This window comes from Salvelinus alpinus, chromosome 4 (genome assembly GCF_045679555.1).
Source record: "Salvelinus alpinus chromosome 4, SLU_Salpinus.1, whole genome shotgun sequence".
Lineage (NCBI taxonomy): Eukaryota > Metazoa > Chordata > Actinopteri > Salmoniformes > Salmonidae > Salvelinus > Salvelinus alpinus.
In genome coordinates this window covers 19,961,006-19,977,211 of record NC_092089.1, presented here as the reverse complement: position 1 = coordinate 19,977,211, position 16,206 = coordinate 19,961,006, and the positions used below count along the sequence as shown (strand labels likewise).

The window sequence follows — 16,206 nt, the reverse complement described above, 5'->3', positions numbered from 1 at the left end:
TTCTGTGTTGTCTACTGTACATAATATTTCAAAGTCTCAACAGAAAAGGACACAAGACACAAACGTTGGGAAAATCCAAATCATTTTACTGGAAAAATAGAATTAAAAAGATGCATGAATAACAGACGATCCTTCCAACAGCTGTTTACAACAGTCCCCAATGATCCTCTAGCTAGCACTACACTGACACAGTCTGGTCGGACTTTCACACAGGCTCTGCATCCCAAATGGCACCCTACTCCCTATCTAGCACACTACTTGTCAAAAGTAGTGCACTATACAGGGAATAGGGTGTCATTTGTGACGCGTCCTAGGACTAGAGTTGAGAAGTCATCAAGGTGACATATCTAATTGGCATATTCACACTCCCCAAGTAGCTTTAACAGCTACGGAAACCAAAAGTCTCCGATTCCCACAACAAACATTCAGCTGTACAGAACAGGAACATTGGTAGGGTCAGATCCAGGACCGCGCGGTGTGTCTCTGGATGAAGGGGTCAGTCCGAGTCCCCCTCTGCTGTGACCCCTATGGCTCCCACAGCTCCAGCCAGCTCCTCCTCGCTGCCTTTCAGACGATCACCTGGACACACACACACACACACACACACACACACAGTTCACAAAAGGGTGTTGCACAAAATACAGATGAGCTAACTGGCGTAGAGGAGACATAACTGTAGTGCCAAAGCTGCTGTCACCATGCTAACTGGCGTAGAGGAGACATAACTGTAGTGCCAAAGCTGCTGTCACCATGCTAACTGGCGTAGAGGAGACATAACTGTAGTGCCAAAGCTGCTGTCACCATGCTAACTGGCGTAGAGGAGACATAACTGTAGTGCCAAAGCTGCTGTCACCATGCTAACTGGCGTAGGGGAGACATAACTGTAGTGCCAAAGCTGCTGTCACCATGCTAACTGGCGTAGAGGAGACATAACTGTAGTGCCAAAGCTGCTGTCACCATGCTAACTGGCGTAGGGGAGACATAACTGTAGTGCCAAAGCTGCTGTCACCATGCTAACTGGCGTAGGGGAGACATAACTGTAGTGCCAAAGCTGCTGTCACCATGCTAACTGGCGTAGAGGAGACATAACTGTAGTGCCAAAGCTGCTGTCACCATGCTAACTGGCGTAGAGGAGACATAACTGTAGTGCCAAAGCTGCTGTCACCATGCTAACTGGCGTAGGGGAGACATAACTGTAGTGCCAAAGCTGCTGTCACCATGCTAACTGGCGTAGAGGAGACATAACTGTAGTGCCAAAGCTGCTGTCACCATGCTAACTGGCGTAGAGGAGACATAACTGTAGTGCCAAAGCTGCTGTCACCATGCTAACTGGCGTAGGGGAGACATAACTGTAGTGCCAAAGCTGCTGTCACCATGCTAACTGGCGTAGGGGAGACATAACTGTAGTGCCAAAGCTGCTGTCACCATGCTAACTGGCGTAGAGGAGACATAACTGTAGTGCCAAAGCTGCTGTCACCATGCTAACTGGCGTAGAGGAGACATAACTGTAGTGCCAAAGCTGCTGTCACCATGCTAACTGGCGTAGAGGAGACATAACTGTAGTGCCAAAGCTGCTGTCACCATGCTAACTGGCGTAGGGGAGACATAACTGTAGTGCCAAAGCTGCTGTCACCATGCTAACTGGCGTAGGGGAGACATAACTGTAGTGCCAAAGCTGCTGTCACCATGCTAACTGGCGTAGGGGAGACATAACTGTAGTGCCAAAGCTGCTGTCACCATGCTAACTGGCGTAGAGGAGATATAACTGTAGTGCCAAAGCTGCTGTCACCATGCTAACTGGCGTAGAGGAGACATAACTGTAGTGCCAAAGCTGCTGTCACCATGCTAACTGGCGTAGAGGAGACATAACTGTAGTGCCAAAGCTGCTGTCACCATGCTAACTGGCGTAGGGGAGACATAACTGTAGTGCCAAAGCTGCTGTCACCATGCTAACTGGCGTAGAGGAGACATAACTGTAGTGCCAAAGCTGCTGTCACCATGCTAACTGGCGTAGAGGAGACATAACTGTAGTGCCAAAGCTGCTGTCACCATGCTAACTGGCGTAGGGGAGACATAACTGTAGTGCCAAAGCTGCTGTCACCATGCTAACTGGCGTAGGGGAGACATAACTGTAGTGCCAAAGCTGCTGTCACCATGCTAACTGGCGTAGAGGAGACATAACTGTAGTGCCAAAGCTGCTGTCACCATGCTAACTGGCGTAGAGGAGACATAACTGTAGTGCCAAAGCTGCTGTCACCATGTTAACTGGCGTAGAGGAGACATAACTGTAGTGCCAAAGCTGCTGTCACCATGCTAACTGGCGTAGGGGAGACATAACTGTAGTGCCAAAGCTGCTGTCACCATGCTAACTGGCGTAGAGGAGACATAACTGTAGTGCCAAAGCTGCTGTCACCATGCTAACTGGCGTAGAGGAGACATAACTGTAGTGCCAAAGCTGCTGTCACCATGCTAACTGGCGTAGAGGAGACATAACTGTAGTGCCAAAGCTGCTGTCACCATGCTAACTGGCGTAGAGGAGACATAACTGTAGTGCCAAAGCTGCTGTCACCATGCTAACTGGCGTAGAGGAGACATAACTGTAGTGCCAAAGCTGCTGTCACCATGCTAACTGGCGTAGGGGAGACATAACTGTAGTGCCAAAGCTGCTGTCACCATGCTAACTGGCGTAGAGGAGACATAACTGTAGTGCCAAAGCTGCTGTCACCATGCTAACTGGCGTAGAGGAGACATAACTGTAGTGCCAAAGCTGCTGTCACCATGCTAACTGGCGTAGAGGAGACATAACTGTAGTGCCAAAGCTGCTGTCACCATGCTAACTGGCGTAGAGGAGACATAACTGTAGTGCCAAAGCTGCTGTCACCATGCTAACTGGCGTAGAGGAGACATAACTGTAGTGCCAAAGCTGCTGTCACCATGCTAACTGGCGTAGAGGAGACATAACTGTAGTGCCAAAGCTGCTGTCACCATGCTAACTGGCGTAGAGGAGACATAACTGTAGTGCCAAAGCTGCTGTCACCATGCTAACTGGCGTAGGGGAGACATAACTGTAGTGCCAAAGCTGCTGTCACCATGCTAACTGGCGTAGAGGAGACATAACTGTAGTGCCAAAGCTGCTGTCACCATGCTAACTGGCGTAGAGGAGACATAACTGTAGTGCCAAAGCTGCTGTCACCATGCTAACTGGCGTAGAGGAGACATAACTGTAGTGCCAAAGCTGCTGTCACCATGCTAACTGGCGTAGAGGAGACATAACTGTAGTGCCAAAGCTGCTGTCACCATGCTAACTGGCGTAGAGGAGACATAACTGTAGTGCCAAAGCTGCTGTCACCATGCTAACTGGCGTAGGGGAGACATAACTGTAGTGCCAAAGCTGCTGTCACCATGCTAACTGGCGTAGGGGAGACATAACTGTAGTGCCAAAGCTGCTGTCACCATGCTAACTGGCGTAGGGGAGACATAACTGTAGTGCCAAAGCTGCTGTCACCATGCTAACTGGCGTAGGGGAGACATAACTGTAGTGCCAAAGCTGCTGTCACCATGCTAACTGGCGTAGAGGAGACATAACTGTAGTGCCAAAGCTGCTGTCACCATGCTAACTGGCGTAGAGGAGACATAACTGTAGTGCCAAAGCTGCTGTCACCATGTTAACTGGCGTAGAGGAGACATAACTGTAGTGCCAAAGCTGCTGTCACCATGCTAACTGGCGTAGGGGAGACATAACTGTAGTGCCAAAGCTGCTGTCACCATGCTAACTGGCGTAGAGGAGACATAACTGTAGTGCCAAAGCTGCTGTCACCATGCTAACTGGCGTAGAGGAGACATAACTGTAGTGCCAAAGCTGCTGTCACCATGCTAACTGGCGTAGGGGAGACATAACTGTAGTGCCAAAGCTGCTGTCACCATGCTAACTGGCGTAGAGGAGACATAACTGTAGTGCCAAAGCTGCTGTCACCATGCTAACTGGCGTAGAGGAGACATAACTGTAGTGCCAAAGCTGCTGTCACCATGCTAACTGGCGTAGGGGAGACATAACTGTAGTGCCAAAGCTGCTGTCACCATGCTAACTGGCGTAGGGGAGACATAACTGTAGTGCCAAAGCTGCTGTCACCATGCTAACTGGCGTAGAGGAGACATAACTGTAGTGCCAAAGCTGCTGTCACCATGCTAACTGGCGTAGAGGAGACATAACTGTAGTGCCAAAGCTGCTGTCACCATGTTAACTGGCGTAGAGGAGACATAACTGTAGTGCCAAAGCTGCTGTCACCATGCTAACTGGCGTAGGGGAGACATAACTGTAGTGCCAAAGCTGCTGTCACCATGCTAACTGGCGTAGAGGAGACATAACTGTAGTGCCAAAGCTGCTGTCACCATGCTAACTGGCGTAGAGGAGACATAACTGTAGTGCCAAAGCTGCTGTCACCATGCTAACTGGCGTAGAGGAGACATAACTGTAGTGCCAAAGCTGCTGTCACCATGTTAACTGGCGTAGAGGAGACATAACTGTAGTGCCAAAGCTGCTGTCACCATGCTAACTGGCGTAGAGGAGACATAACTGTAGTGCCAAAGCTGCTGTCACCATGCTAACTGGCGTAGAGGAGACATAACTGTAGTGCCAAAGCTGCTGTCACCATGCTAACTGGCGTAGGGGAGACATAACTGTAGTGCCAAAGCTGCTGTCACCATGCTAACTGGCGTAGAGGAGACATAACTGTAGTGCCAAAGCTGCTGTCACCATGCTAACTGGCGTAGAGGAGACATAACTGTAGTGCCAAAGCTGCTGTCACCATGCTAACTGGCGTAGAGGAGACATAACTGTAGTGCCAAAGCTGCTGTCACCATGCTAACTGGCGTAGAGGAGACATAACTGTAGTGCCAAAGCTGCTGTCACCATGCTAACTGGCGTAGAGGAGACATAACTGTAGTGCCAAAGCTGCTGTCACCATGCTAACTGGCGTAGAGGAGACATAACTGTAGTGCCAAAGCTGCTGTCACCATGCTAACTGGCGTAGAGGAGACATAACTGTAGTGCCAAAGCTGCTGTCACCATGCTAACTGGCGTAGAGGAGACATAACTGTAGTGCCAAAGCTGCTGTCACCATGCTAACTGGCGTAGAGGAGACATAACTGTAGTGCCAAAGCTGCTGTCACCATGCTAACTGGCGTAGAGGAGACATAACTGTAGTGCCAAAGCTGCTGTCACCATGCTAACTGGCGTAGAGGAGACATAACTGTAGTGCCAAAGCTGCTGTCACCATGCTAACTGGCGTAGGGGAGACATAACTGTAGTGCCAAAGCTGCTGTCACCATGCTAACTGGCGTAGAGGAGACATAACTGTAGTGCCAAAGCTGCTGTCACCATGCTAACTGGCGTAGGGGAGACATAACTGTAGTGCCAAAGCTGCTGTCACCATGCTAACTGGCGTAGAGGAGACATAACTGTAGTGCCAAAGCTGCTGTCACCATGCTAACTGGCGTAGAGGAGACATAACTGTAGTGCCAAAGCTGCTGTCACCATGCTAACTGGCGTAGAGGAGACATAACTGTAGTGCCAAAGCTGCTGTCACCATGCTAACTGGCGTAGAGGAGACATAACTGTAGTGCCAAAGCTGCTGTCACCATGCTAACTGGCGTAGAGGAGACATAACTGTAGTGCCAAAGCTGCTGTCACCATGCTAACTGGCGTAGAGGAGACATAACTGTAGTGCCAAAGCTGCTGTCACCATGCTAACTGGCGTAGAGGAGACATAACTGTAGTGCCAAAGCTGCTGTCACCATGCTAACTGGCGTAGAGGAGACATAACTGTAGTGCCAAAGCTGCTGTCACCATGCTAACTGGCGTAGAGGAGACATAACTGTAGTGCCAAAGCTGCTGTCACCATGCTAACTGGCGTAGAGGAGACATAACTGTAGTGCCAAAGCTGCTGTCACCATGCTAACTGGCGTAGAGGAGACATAACTGTAGTGCCAAAGCTGCTGTCACCATGCTAACTGGCGTAGAGGAAACATAACTGTAGTGCCAAAGCTGCTGTCACCATGCTAACTGGCGTAGAGGAGACATAACTGTAGTGCCAAAGCTGCTGTCACCATGCTAACTGGCGTAGAGGAGACATAACTGTAGTGCCAAAGCTGCTGTCACCATGCTAACTGGCGTAGAGGAGACATAACTGTAGTGCCAAAGCTGCTGTCACCATGCTAACTGGCGTAGAGGAGACATAACTGTAGTGCCAAAGCTGCTGTCACCATGCTAACTGGCGTAGAGGAGACATAACTGTAGTGCCAAAGCTGCTGTCACCATGCTAACTGGCGTAGAGGAGACATAACTGTAGTGCCAAAGCTGCTGTCACCATGCTAACTGGCGTAGAGGAGACATAACTGTAGTGCCAAAGCTGCTGTCACCATGCTAACTGGCGTAGAGGAGACATAACTGTAGTGCCAAAGCTGCTGTCACCATGCTAACTGGCGTAGAGGAGACATAACTGTAGTGCCAAAGCTGCTGTCACCATGCTAACTGGCGTAGGGGAGACATAACTGTAGTGCCAAAGCTGCTGTCACCATGCTAACTGGCGTAGGGGAGACATAACTGTAGTGCCAAAGCTGCTGTCACCATGCTAACTGGCGTAGGGGAGACATAACTGTAGTGCCAAAGCTGCTGTCACCATGCTAACTGGCGTAGAGGAGACATAACTGTAGTGCCAAAGCTGCTGTCACCATGCTAACTGGCGTAGAGGAGACATAACTGTAGTGCCAAAGCTGCTGTCACCATGCTAACTGGCGTAGGGGAGACATAACTGTAGTGCCAAAGCTGCTGTCACCATGCTAACTGGCGTAGAGGAGACATAACTGTAGTGCCAAAGCTGCTGTCACCATGCTAACTGGCGTAGAGGAGACATAACTGTAGTGCCAAAGCTGCTGTCACCATGCTAACTGGCGTAGAGGAGACATAACTGTAGTGCCAAAGCTGCTGTCACCATGCTAACTGGCGTAGGGGAGACATAACTGTAGTGCCAAAGCTGCTGTCACCATGCTAACTGGCGTAGAGGAGACATAACTGTAGTGCCAAAGCTGCTGTCACCATGCTAACTGGCGTAGAGGAGACATAACTGTAGTGCCAAAGCTGCTGTCACCATGTATTCTCCATTGTTTTTAGCTCCTACTGTGTTTATTATTTCACAACAAAACACCTGGAATGGCCCATTTTAGATAGTTTTACAGCCCCTCCAGACTGAATCTATCCCTGGGTGCTTTCTGATGGAATATGTGGGCCAAAGCCAGATCTATTCTGAGAATGGAGATCACAGGAGGAGTAGAGGAATCACATCAATTATGTCAAGTGGCATCAAGCCTCCCTGGACTCTGGAATCCACAGAGCAATTAGTCTGATACAGTCAGTAACTCCATGTTCAGACCAGTCATATATAGTCTGATACAGTCAGTAACTCCATGTTCAGACCAGTCATATATAGTCTGATACAGTCAGTAACTCCATGTTCAGACCAGTCATATATAGTCTGATGCAGTCAGTAACTCCATGTTCAGACCAGTCATATATAGTCTGATGCAGTCAGTAACTCCATGTTCAGACCAGTCATATATAGTCTGATACAGTCAGTAACTCCATGTTCAGACCAGTCATATCTGGTCCCAGCACACATTCCCTGTATTTAATACAATAACAAACACTCACGGATAAGTTCAGCGATGGCCTTCTGTGTTCTCCTCTCAAGCTTCTCCAGCTTCTTCGCCACGTCTCGTTTCAAATCCCTTCAAATCAGAAACAGGACATTAGATCACAACAAGGCACAGGGAAATTAACCAAGAATTATACTTGTTATACTATGAAGTATAACGTCTTAGTTAAAATGTCTTACCAGTCAGGTTTCCTGGGGGCTAGGTTGGCCAAATCCTATGGAGGAAATATGATTTTACATTTACATTTAAGTCATTTAGCAGACGCTCTTATCCAGAGCGACTTACAAATTGGTGCATTCACCTTATATGATCACATGTATTTAAAATGGTGGAAACTTAACATGAACACTAATCAAACAGTAGGCTATCTACTAACTTATCCCAGAGGGCTTTGGATATTTGAACTATTTAAAGATCACTACTTACCACTTCTTCAATGACAGACTCTGGTTTAGCTGCATCTAGCTGCTCCTTCACTTTCTCCTCCACTGGAATAACACAAAGCATGTCTTATGTACAGCTGCATCCTGTAATAGTTACAGTACCAGTCAAAAGTTTAGACACACCTACTCATTCAAGGGTTTTTCTTTATTTTTTACTATTTTCTACTTTGTAGAATAATAGTGAAGACATCAAAACTATGAAATAACACATGGAATCATGTAGTAGCCAAAAACGTGTTAAACAAATCAAAATATATATTTGAAAATGTTAGGTTCTTCAAAGTAGCCACCCGTTGCCTTGATGACAGCTTTGCACACTCTTGGCATTCTCTCAACCAGCTTCAGGAGGAATGCTTTTTCAACAGTCTTGAAGGAGTTCCCACATATGCTGAGCACTTGTTGGCTGCTTTTCCTTCACTATGCGGTCCAACTCATCCCAAACTATCTCAATTGGGTTGAGGTCGGGTGATTGTGGAGGCCAGGTCATCTGATGCAGCACTCCATCACTCTCCTTCTTGGTAAAATAGCCCTTACACAGCCTGGAGGTGTGTTGGGTCATTGTCCTGTTGAAAAACAAATGATAGTCCCACTAAGCACAAACCAAATGGGATCGCGTATCGCTGCAGAATGCTGTTGTAGCCATGCTGGTTAAATGTGCCTTGAATTCTAAATAAATCACTGACAGTGTCACCAGCAAAGCACCCCCACACCATCACACCTCCTCCTCCATGCTTCACGGTGGGAACCACACACGCGGAGATAATCCGTTCACCTACTCTGCGTCTCACAAAAACACGGCGGTTGGAACCAAAAATCTCAAATTTGAACTCATCAGACCAAAGGACACCACTAATGTCCATTGCTCGTGTTTCTTGGCCGAAGCAAGTCTCTTTTTCTTACTGGTGTCCTTTATTAGTGGTTTCTTTGCAGCAATTCGACCATGAAGGCCTGATTCACACAGTCTCCTCTGAACAGTTGATGTTAAGATGTGTCTGTTACTTGAACTCTGTGAAGCATTTATTTGGGATGCAATTTCTGCTGGTAACTAACTTATCCTCTGCAGCAGAGGGAATTCTGGGTCTTCCATTCCTGTGGAGGTCCTCATGAGAGCCAGTTTCATCATTGCGCTTGATTGTTGTTTCTCTTTGCTTATTTGAACTGTTCTTGCCATAATATGGACTTGGTCTTTTATCAAATAGGGCTATCTTCTGTATACCACCCCTACCTTGTCACAACACAACTGAATGTCTCAAACACATTAAAAAGGAAAGAAATTCCACAAATTAACAAGGCACACCTGTTAATTGAAACTGGCTCTTCAATGCCAAGAGTGTGCAAAGCTGTCATCAAGGCAAAGGGTGGCTACTTCGAAGAATCTCAAATGTAAAATATATTTTGATTTGTTTAACACTTTTTTGGTTACTACATGATTCCATGTGTGTTATTTCATAGTTTTGTAGTCTTCACTATTATTCTACAATGTATAAAATAGTAAAAATAAAGAAAAATGAGTAGGCGTGTCCAAACTTTTGACTGGTACTGTATGTACTCATCATCATCACCACAGCAGTGCCTTCCCCAAGCTACTCTCTGGAGATAACTCCTCATCACTTCAGATGTCTCACCTGAAGCAGGTTTGGCCTTGGGCACCTGTCTCTCCTTCAGCTCTTCATCCTCTGGGGTGTAGTTCCTCAGCTTCAGCTCTCTACTCAACACAAACCCTGGCTTTACTGCTGTGCATTGGTTTATACCCATAAGCTATACTATAAGCAGGTGTGTGTGTGAGAGAGTGAGAGTATGGTAAAGCACCAGGTGGTGGCAGTGTAGCCACATGTATTAGGTCCTACTCCAGAACCAGCTGAGGAACCTGAGGAGAGGAGACAGTCTACACCAAATGTATTAGGTCCTACTCCAGAACCAGCTGAGGAACCTGAGGAGAGGAGACAGTCTACACCAAATGTATTAGGTCCTACTCCAGAACCAGCTGAGGAACCTGAGGAGAGGAGACAGTCTACAGGTCTAAACCAAATGTATTAGGTCCTACTACAGAACCAGCTGAGGGACCTGAGGAGAGGAGACAGTCTACAGGTCTAAACCAAATGTATTAGGTCCTACTCCAGAACCAGCTGAGGGACCTGAGGAGAGAAGGCAGTCTACAGGTCTAAACCAAATGTATTAGGTCCTACTACAGAACCAGCTGAGGAACCTGAGGAGAGGAGGCAGTCTACAGGTCTAAACCAAATGTATTAGATCCTACTACAGAACCAGCTGAGGGACCTGAGGAGAGGAGACAGTCTACAGGCCTAAACCAAATGTATTAGATCCTACTACAGAACCAGCTGAGGAACCTGAGGAGAGGAGACAGTCTACAGGCCTAAACCAAATGTATTAGGTCCTACTCCAGAACCAGCTGAGGAACCTGAGGAGAGGAGACAGTCTACAGGTCTATCCCCAAACACAGCTACAGTTTGTCATCTCTGGAGGTTACTATACCAGCCAGGGAATAAGGCCTCCCTTTATTCTGTTGAACACATCTCATTAGCATGCGCCATCTGCTCAATGGGTTAGTCTGTCTCCAGCACAGTAGATAACAGCTGAGGAGAGAGCTGGTGTCCCACATGCTACGATAGATTGTCATCTATCATCAAGGGCCCTCTTGGTGGAATTCTTAGCGAGCTTGGATGACATCTGTGTAGAATAGACAGATTGAGCCCAAAGACAGGAGAAAACCCAACCTTCAATGTATGCATCCCAAATCACCCTATTCTCTATAGAGGGCCCTGGTCAAGAGTAGTGCACTATATAGGGAATAGTGCACCATTGGGAACACAGCCTGAGAACATGACTTTGAATAGGGATTCCTCCTGAGGGAGTGAACAGTGATCTGAGCATGGATCAGTGTTGAAACGGGGATACCTAGTCAGTTGTACAACTGAATGCCTTCAACTGAAATGTGTCTTCTGCATTTAACCCAACCCCTCTGAATCAGAGAGGTGCGGGAGGCTGCCTTAACCCACTGTTCCCCGGGCGCCGAAGACGTGGATGTTGATTAACTGCCTTGTTCAGGGGCAGCACGACAGATTTCTACCTTGTCAGCTCTAACCATTAGTTGAGATGTAGGCTCGGTTAGCTGGAGGAGACAGCAGAGGGCCTGTTGGGGATAGGTCTGGGTGTTGAGATGTAGGCTATAAGGTAGCTGGAGGAGACAGCAGAGAGCCTGTTGGGGATAGGTCTGGGTGTTGAGATGTAGGCTATAAGGTAGCTGGAGGAGACAGCAGAGAGCCTGTTGGGGATAGGTCTGGGTGTTGAGATGTAGGCTATAAGGTAGCTGGAGGAGACAGCAGAGAGTCTGTTGGGGATAGGTCTGGGTGTTGAGATGTAGGCTATAAGGTAGCTGGAGGAGACAGCAGAGGGCCTGTTGGGGATAGGTCTGGGTGTTGAGATGTAGGCTAGGTTAGCTGGAGGAGACAGCAGAGGGCCTGTTGGGGATGAGGCATCTATCAGAGCTAGCAGTCAACCAACAGGCAGGTCAATACTTGTGTGGATCCAGGCTGGAATGCTGTCATACTCTGGTCCACCACAGCTCAAAGCAGTCAGCTCAGAGCTACAGTGCATTCGAAAAGTATTCAGACGCCTTGACATTTTCCACATTTTGTTACGTTACAGCCTTATTCTAAAATTGCTTCATTGTTTCCCCTCATCAACCTACACAATACCCCGTAATGACAAAGTGAAAACAGGTTCGCAAATATATTAAGAATAAAAAACAGAAATACCTTATGTAAGTATTCAGAACCTTTGCTGTTAAACTCTAAATTGATCTCAGGTGCATCCTGTTTCCATTGATCATCCTTCAGATGTTTCTACAACTTGATTGGAGTCCACCTGTGGTAAATTCAACTGATTGGACATGATTTGGAAGGGAACATACCTGTCTATATGGGGTCCCACAGTTGACAGTGCATGTCAGAGCAAAAACCAAACCATGAGGTCGAAGGAATTGTCCGTAGAGGCACAGATCTGGGGAAGAGTACCAAAACATTTCTGCAGCATTGAAGGTCCCCAAGAACACAGTGACCTCCATCATTCTTAAAAATGAAAGAAGTTTGGAACCACCAAGACTCTTCCTAGAGCTGGCCGCCCGGCCAAATTGAGCAATCGGGGGAGAAGGGCCTTGGTCGGGGAGGTGACCAAGAACCCGATGGTCACTCTGACAGAGCTCTAAAGTTCCTCTGTGAAGATTGGAGAACCTTCCAGAAGGACAAACATCTCTGCAGCACTCCACCAAATCAGGCCTTCATAGTAGAATGGCCAGACGGAAGCCACTCCTTAGTAAAAAGGCACATGACAGCCCGCTTGGAGCACCTAAAGGACTCTCAGACCATGAGAACCAAGATTGAACTCTTTGGCCTGAATGCCAAGCGTCACTTCTGGAGGAAACCTGGTACCATCCCTACGGTGAAGCATGGTGGTGGCAGCATCAGGCTGTGGGGATGTTTATCAGCGGCAGGGACTGGGAGACTAGTCAGGATCGAGGGAAAGATGAACGGAGCAAAGTACAGAGAGATTCTTGATGAAAACCTGCTCTAGAGCACTCAGGACCTCAGACTGGGGCGAAGGTTTACCTTCCAACAGGACAACGCAGGAGTGGCTTGGGGACAAGTCTCTGAATGTCCTTGAGTGGCCCAGCCAGACCCCAGACTTGAACCTGATCGAACATCTCTGGAGAGACCTGAAAATAGCTGTGCAGCGACGCTCCCCATCCAACCTGACAGAGCTTGAGAGGATCTGCAGAGAAGAATGGGAGAAACTCCCAAAATACAGGTGTGTCAAGCTTGTAGAGTCATACCCAAGAAGACTTGAGGCTGTAATCGCTGCCAAAGGTGTTTAAACAAAGTACTGTCTAAAGGGTCTGAATACTTATATAAAACATGATATTTCAATGTTTAATTTTTAATAAACTTACCAACATTTCTACAAACCTGTTTTTGCCTTGTCATTATGGGGTAGTGTGTGTAGATAAGGATTTTAAATTTTTATACCAATTTAAGAAAAAGGCTGTAATGTAATAAAATGGGGGAAAAGTCAAGGGGTCTGAATACTTTCAGAATGCACTGTATTTTCCATGGACCTACAGTACCGTAGCAGTAACCTACAGGCTGGCCCTAGTGGTCAGAAAATGGGGGAAAAAACGGAACTGTTCATAATCGATCAGGCTACATGAAAGCAACAGGAAGACTTTGAGGACAGCCACATTTGCTGCATCACAACCATCTTGGTCTTTGATACCGCTGTTCTGCAATCTGAGCTCCCATGAAATTTTAATAACTACAAGGCTGGTCACAAGATATCGCTCTCAGAAGACTAACAGAGGGGTGGAAAAAAACATTTTCCAAGAAGCAAAGTGTTTGTAACCAGCGTCCATACCACGGCCAGTACTCTTCCACTCTCTTCAGAAGTACTTCCTGAGTTTGACCCACAAAACAAAACACACAAACCCAGGCTGCATCCCACACGGCACCCATAGGGCTCTTATCAAAAGCAGTGCACTAAATAGGGGATAGTGTGCCATTTGGAATGCAGCAGAGGGATTTGCAATGGCCAGCCTGTGTGCACTGCCAGCCCAGCGCTGCCTGGACTATCATTAAACATAAACAATGGGGGAAAAGCGTCTGTCGTGTAGGAGGGAGGGAGGAAGAGATGGCTGCTCTTGTTCCTGCTGCTGAAACAGAGTCCAGTCAGCTGCAGGATATTTGTGCAGCTATTGTTTAACACAGGACACCTGCTCCAACCCAGAGTAAACACTGAACAGAGGACACCTGCTCCAACCCAGAGTAAACACTGAACAGAGGACACCTGCTCCAACCCAGAGTAAACACTGAACAGAGGACACCTGCTCCAACCCAGAGTAAACACTGAACAGAGGACACCTGCTCCAACCCAGAGTAAACACTGAACACAGGACACCTGACTGGGAGGATGAGGTGCATTTGGAGACCTTGGTCTAATTCACTATAGGCACCCATCTGGAACAATAACAGACAAACTACCTGAAGGACAACCTGAACTTGTCCAACATGAAATGCTTGTTTTTGTTTTCCGTACTAATGAAAAGGACCCAGGAGAAACTAACCTGTGTCGCTGCTCTTCAGCTTCCTCCTCGGCCCGGTCCCTCTTCCTGTCTGGCTCCCCGTCCTCTCCATCTCTCACCTGTCAGGTGACAAACACCGGGCTACTGAGGTGACAAAACACCGGGTTACAGTGTGCATTTAGCAGAGCCGTTAGCAGCAACGCTGCTAAATCATGGCCGCCACTGCAAAATAATTATATACTTTTTAGGATGGTCAAATATTTTCAGTGTAAACTTAAATTACTAAAACCAGATATAAAGTATGTAGAAAAGATAATGGACCTCATATATTCACTACCATTCAAAAGTTTGGGGTCACTTAGAAATGTCCTTGAAAGAAAAGTACATTTTTGTCCATTAAAATATCAAATTGATCAGAAATACAGTGTAGACATTGTTAATGTTGTAAATGACTATTGTAGCTGGAAACGGCAGATTTTTTCAAATGGAATATCTACATAGGCATACAGAGGCCCATTATCAGCAACCATCACTCCTGTGTTCCAATGGCACGTTGTGTTAGCTAATCCACGTTTATCATTTTAAAAAGGCTAATTGATCATTAGAAAACCCTTTTGCAATGATGTTAGCAGAGCTGAAAAGTTGTGCTGATTAAAGAAGCAATAAAACGGTCCTTCTTTAGACTAATTGAGTATCTGGAGCATCAGCATGTGGGTTTGATTACCGGCTCAAAAGGGCGTGAAACAAAGGACTTTCTTCTGAAACTCATCAGTCTATTCCTGTTCTGAGAAATGAAGGCTATTCCATGCGAGAAATTGCCAAGAAACTGAAGATCTCGTACAACGCTGTGTACTACTCCCTTCACAGAACAGCGCAAACTGACTCTAACTGGAATAGAAAGAGTGGGAGGCCCCTGTACACAACTGAGCAAGAGTACAACTACATTAGAGTGTCTAGTTTGAGAAACAGACGCCTCACAAGTCCTCAACTGGCAGCTTCATTAAATAGTACTCAACGTCAACAGTGAAGAGGCGACTCTGGGATGCTGGCCTTCTAGGCAGAGTTGCAAAGAAAAAGCCATATCTCAGACTGGCCAATAAAAAGAAAAGATTAAGATGGGCAAAACAACAGACACTGGACAGAGGAAGATTGGAAAAATGTGTTATGGACAGACATCTAAGTTTGAGGTGTTCAGATCACACAGAAGAACATTCGTGAGACGCAGAAAAGATGCTGGAGGAGTGCTTGACGCCATCTGTCAAACATTGTGGAGGCAATGTGATGGTCTGGGGGTGCTTTGGTGATGGTAAAGTGGGAGATTTGTACAGGGTAAAAGGGATCTTGAAGATGGAAGGCTATCACTCCATTTTGCAACGCCCTGTAGACAGCACTTAATTGGAGCCAATTTCCTCCTACAACAGGACAATGACCCAACGCACAGCTCCAAACTATGCAATAACTATTAAGGGAAGAAGCAGTCAGCTGGTATTCTGTCTATAATGGAGTGGCCAGGACAGTCACCGGATCTCAACCCTATTGAGCTGTTGTGGGAGCAGCTTGACCGTATGGTACATAAGTGCCCATCAAGCCAATCCAGCTTGTGGGAGGTGCTTCAGGAAGCATGGGGGGAAATCACTTCAGATTACTGGAATGCCAAAGGTCTGGAAGGCTGTAATTGCTGCAAATGGAGGATTCTTTGACGAAAGCAAAAGTTTGAAGGACCCTATTATTTCGATAAATAAAATAAAAAAACATTATTTATAACCTTGTCAACGTCTTGACTATATTTCCTATTAATTTTGCAACTATTATCATGTATGTTTTCATGGAAAACAAGGAAATGTCTAAGTGACGCCAAACGTTTGAACAGTAGTATGTATGTATGTTTTAATAAGATAATCTTTGAGAACTAACAACCTCCAAAAAAAGCAGTCAGGGAGAATTTAAAATTCCCCAAATGGC

General features: G+C 46.8%; 1 protein-coding gene across 1 annotated transcript; it reads right to left on the bottom strand.

Moving 5' to 3' along the window:
* Nucleotides 1-65: 65 nt before the first annotated feature.
* Nucleotides 66-15,013, bottom strand: LOC139572445 (coiled-coil domain-containing protein 12-like). Its single transcript, XM_071395195.1, has 7 exons — nt 14,969-15,013; nt 14,287-14,363; nt 9,779-9,858; nt 8,137-8,198; nt 7,890-7,924; nt 7,706-7,782; nt 66-579 (listed from the first exon to the last, which is right to left on the bottom strand). The coding sequence occupies exons 1-7, from the start codon at nt 15,011-15,013 to the stop codon at nt 497-499; spliced, it is 459 nt and encodes a 152-aa protein (XP_071251296.1). The 3' UTR covers nt 66-496.
* Between the last annotated feature and the right edge of the window lie 1,193 nt (nt 15,014-16,206).

Bases quoted from the DNA above. Each gene is read 5' to 3' on its own strand.
- LOC139572445 (XM_071395195.1), bottom strand. From the start codon at position 15,013: ATGAGTTTCAGAAGAAAGTCCTTTGTTTCACGCCCTTTTGAGCCG. The intron at 8,199-9,778 runs GTGAGACATCTG...GTGTTATTCCAG, and splicing joins CAAGGCCAAACCTGCTTCAG to TGGAGGAGAAAGTGAAGGAG. The intron at 580-7,705 runs GTGAGTGTTTGT...GTGTGTGTCCAG, and splicing joins GGCCATCGCTGAACTTATCC to GTGATCGTCTGAAAGGCAGC.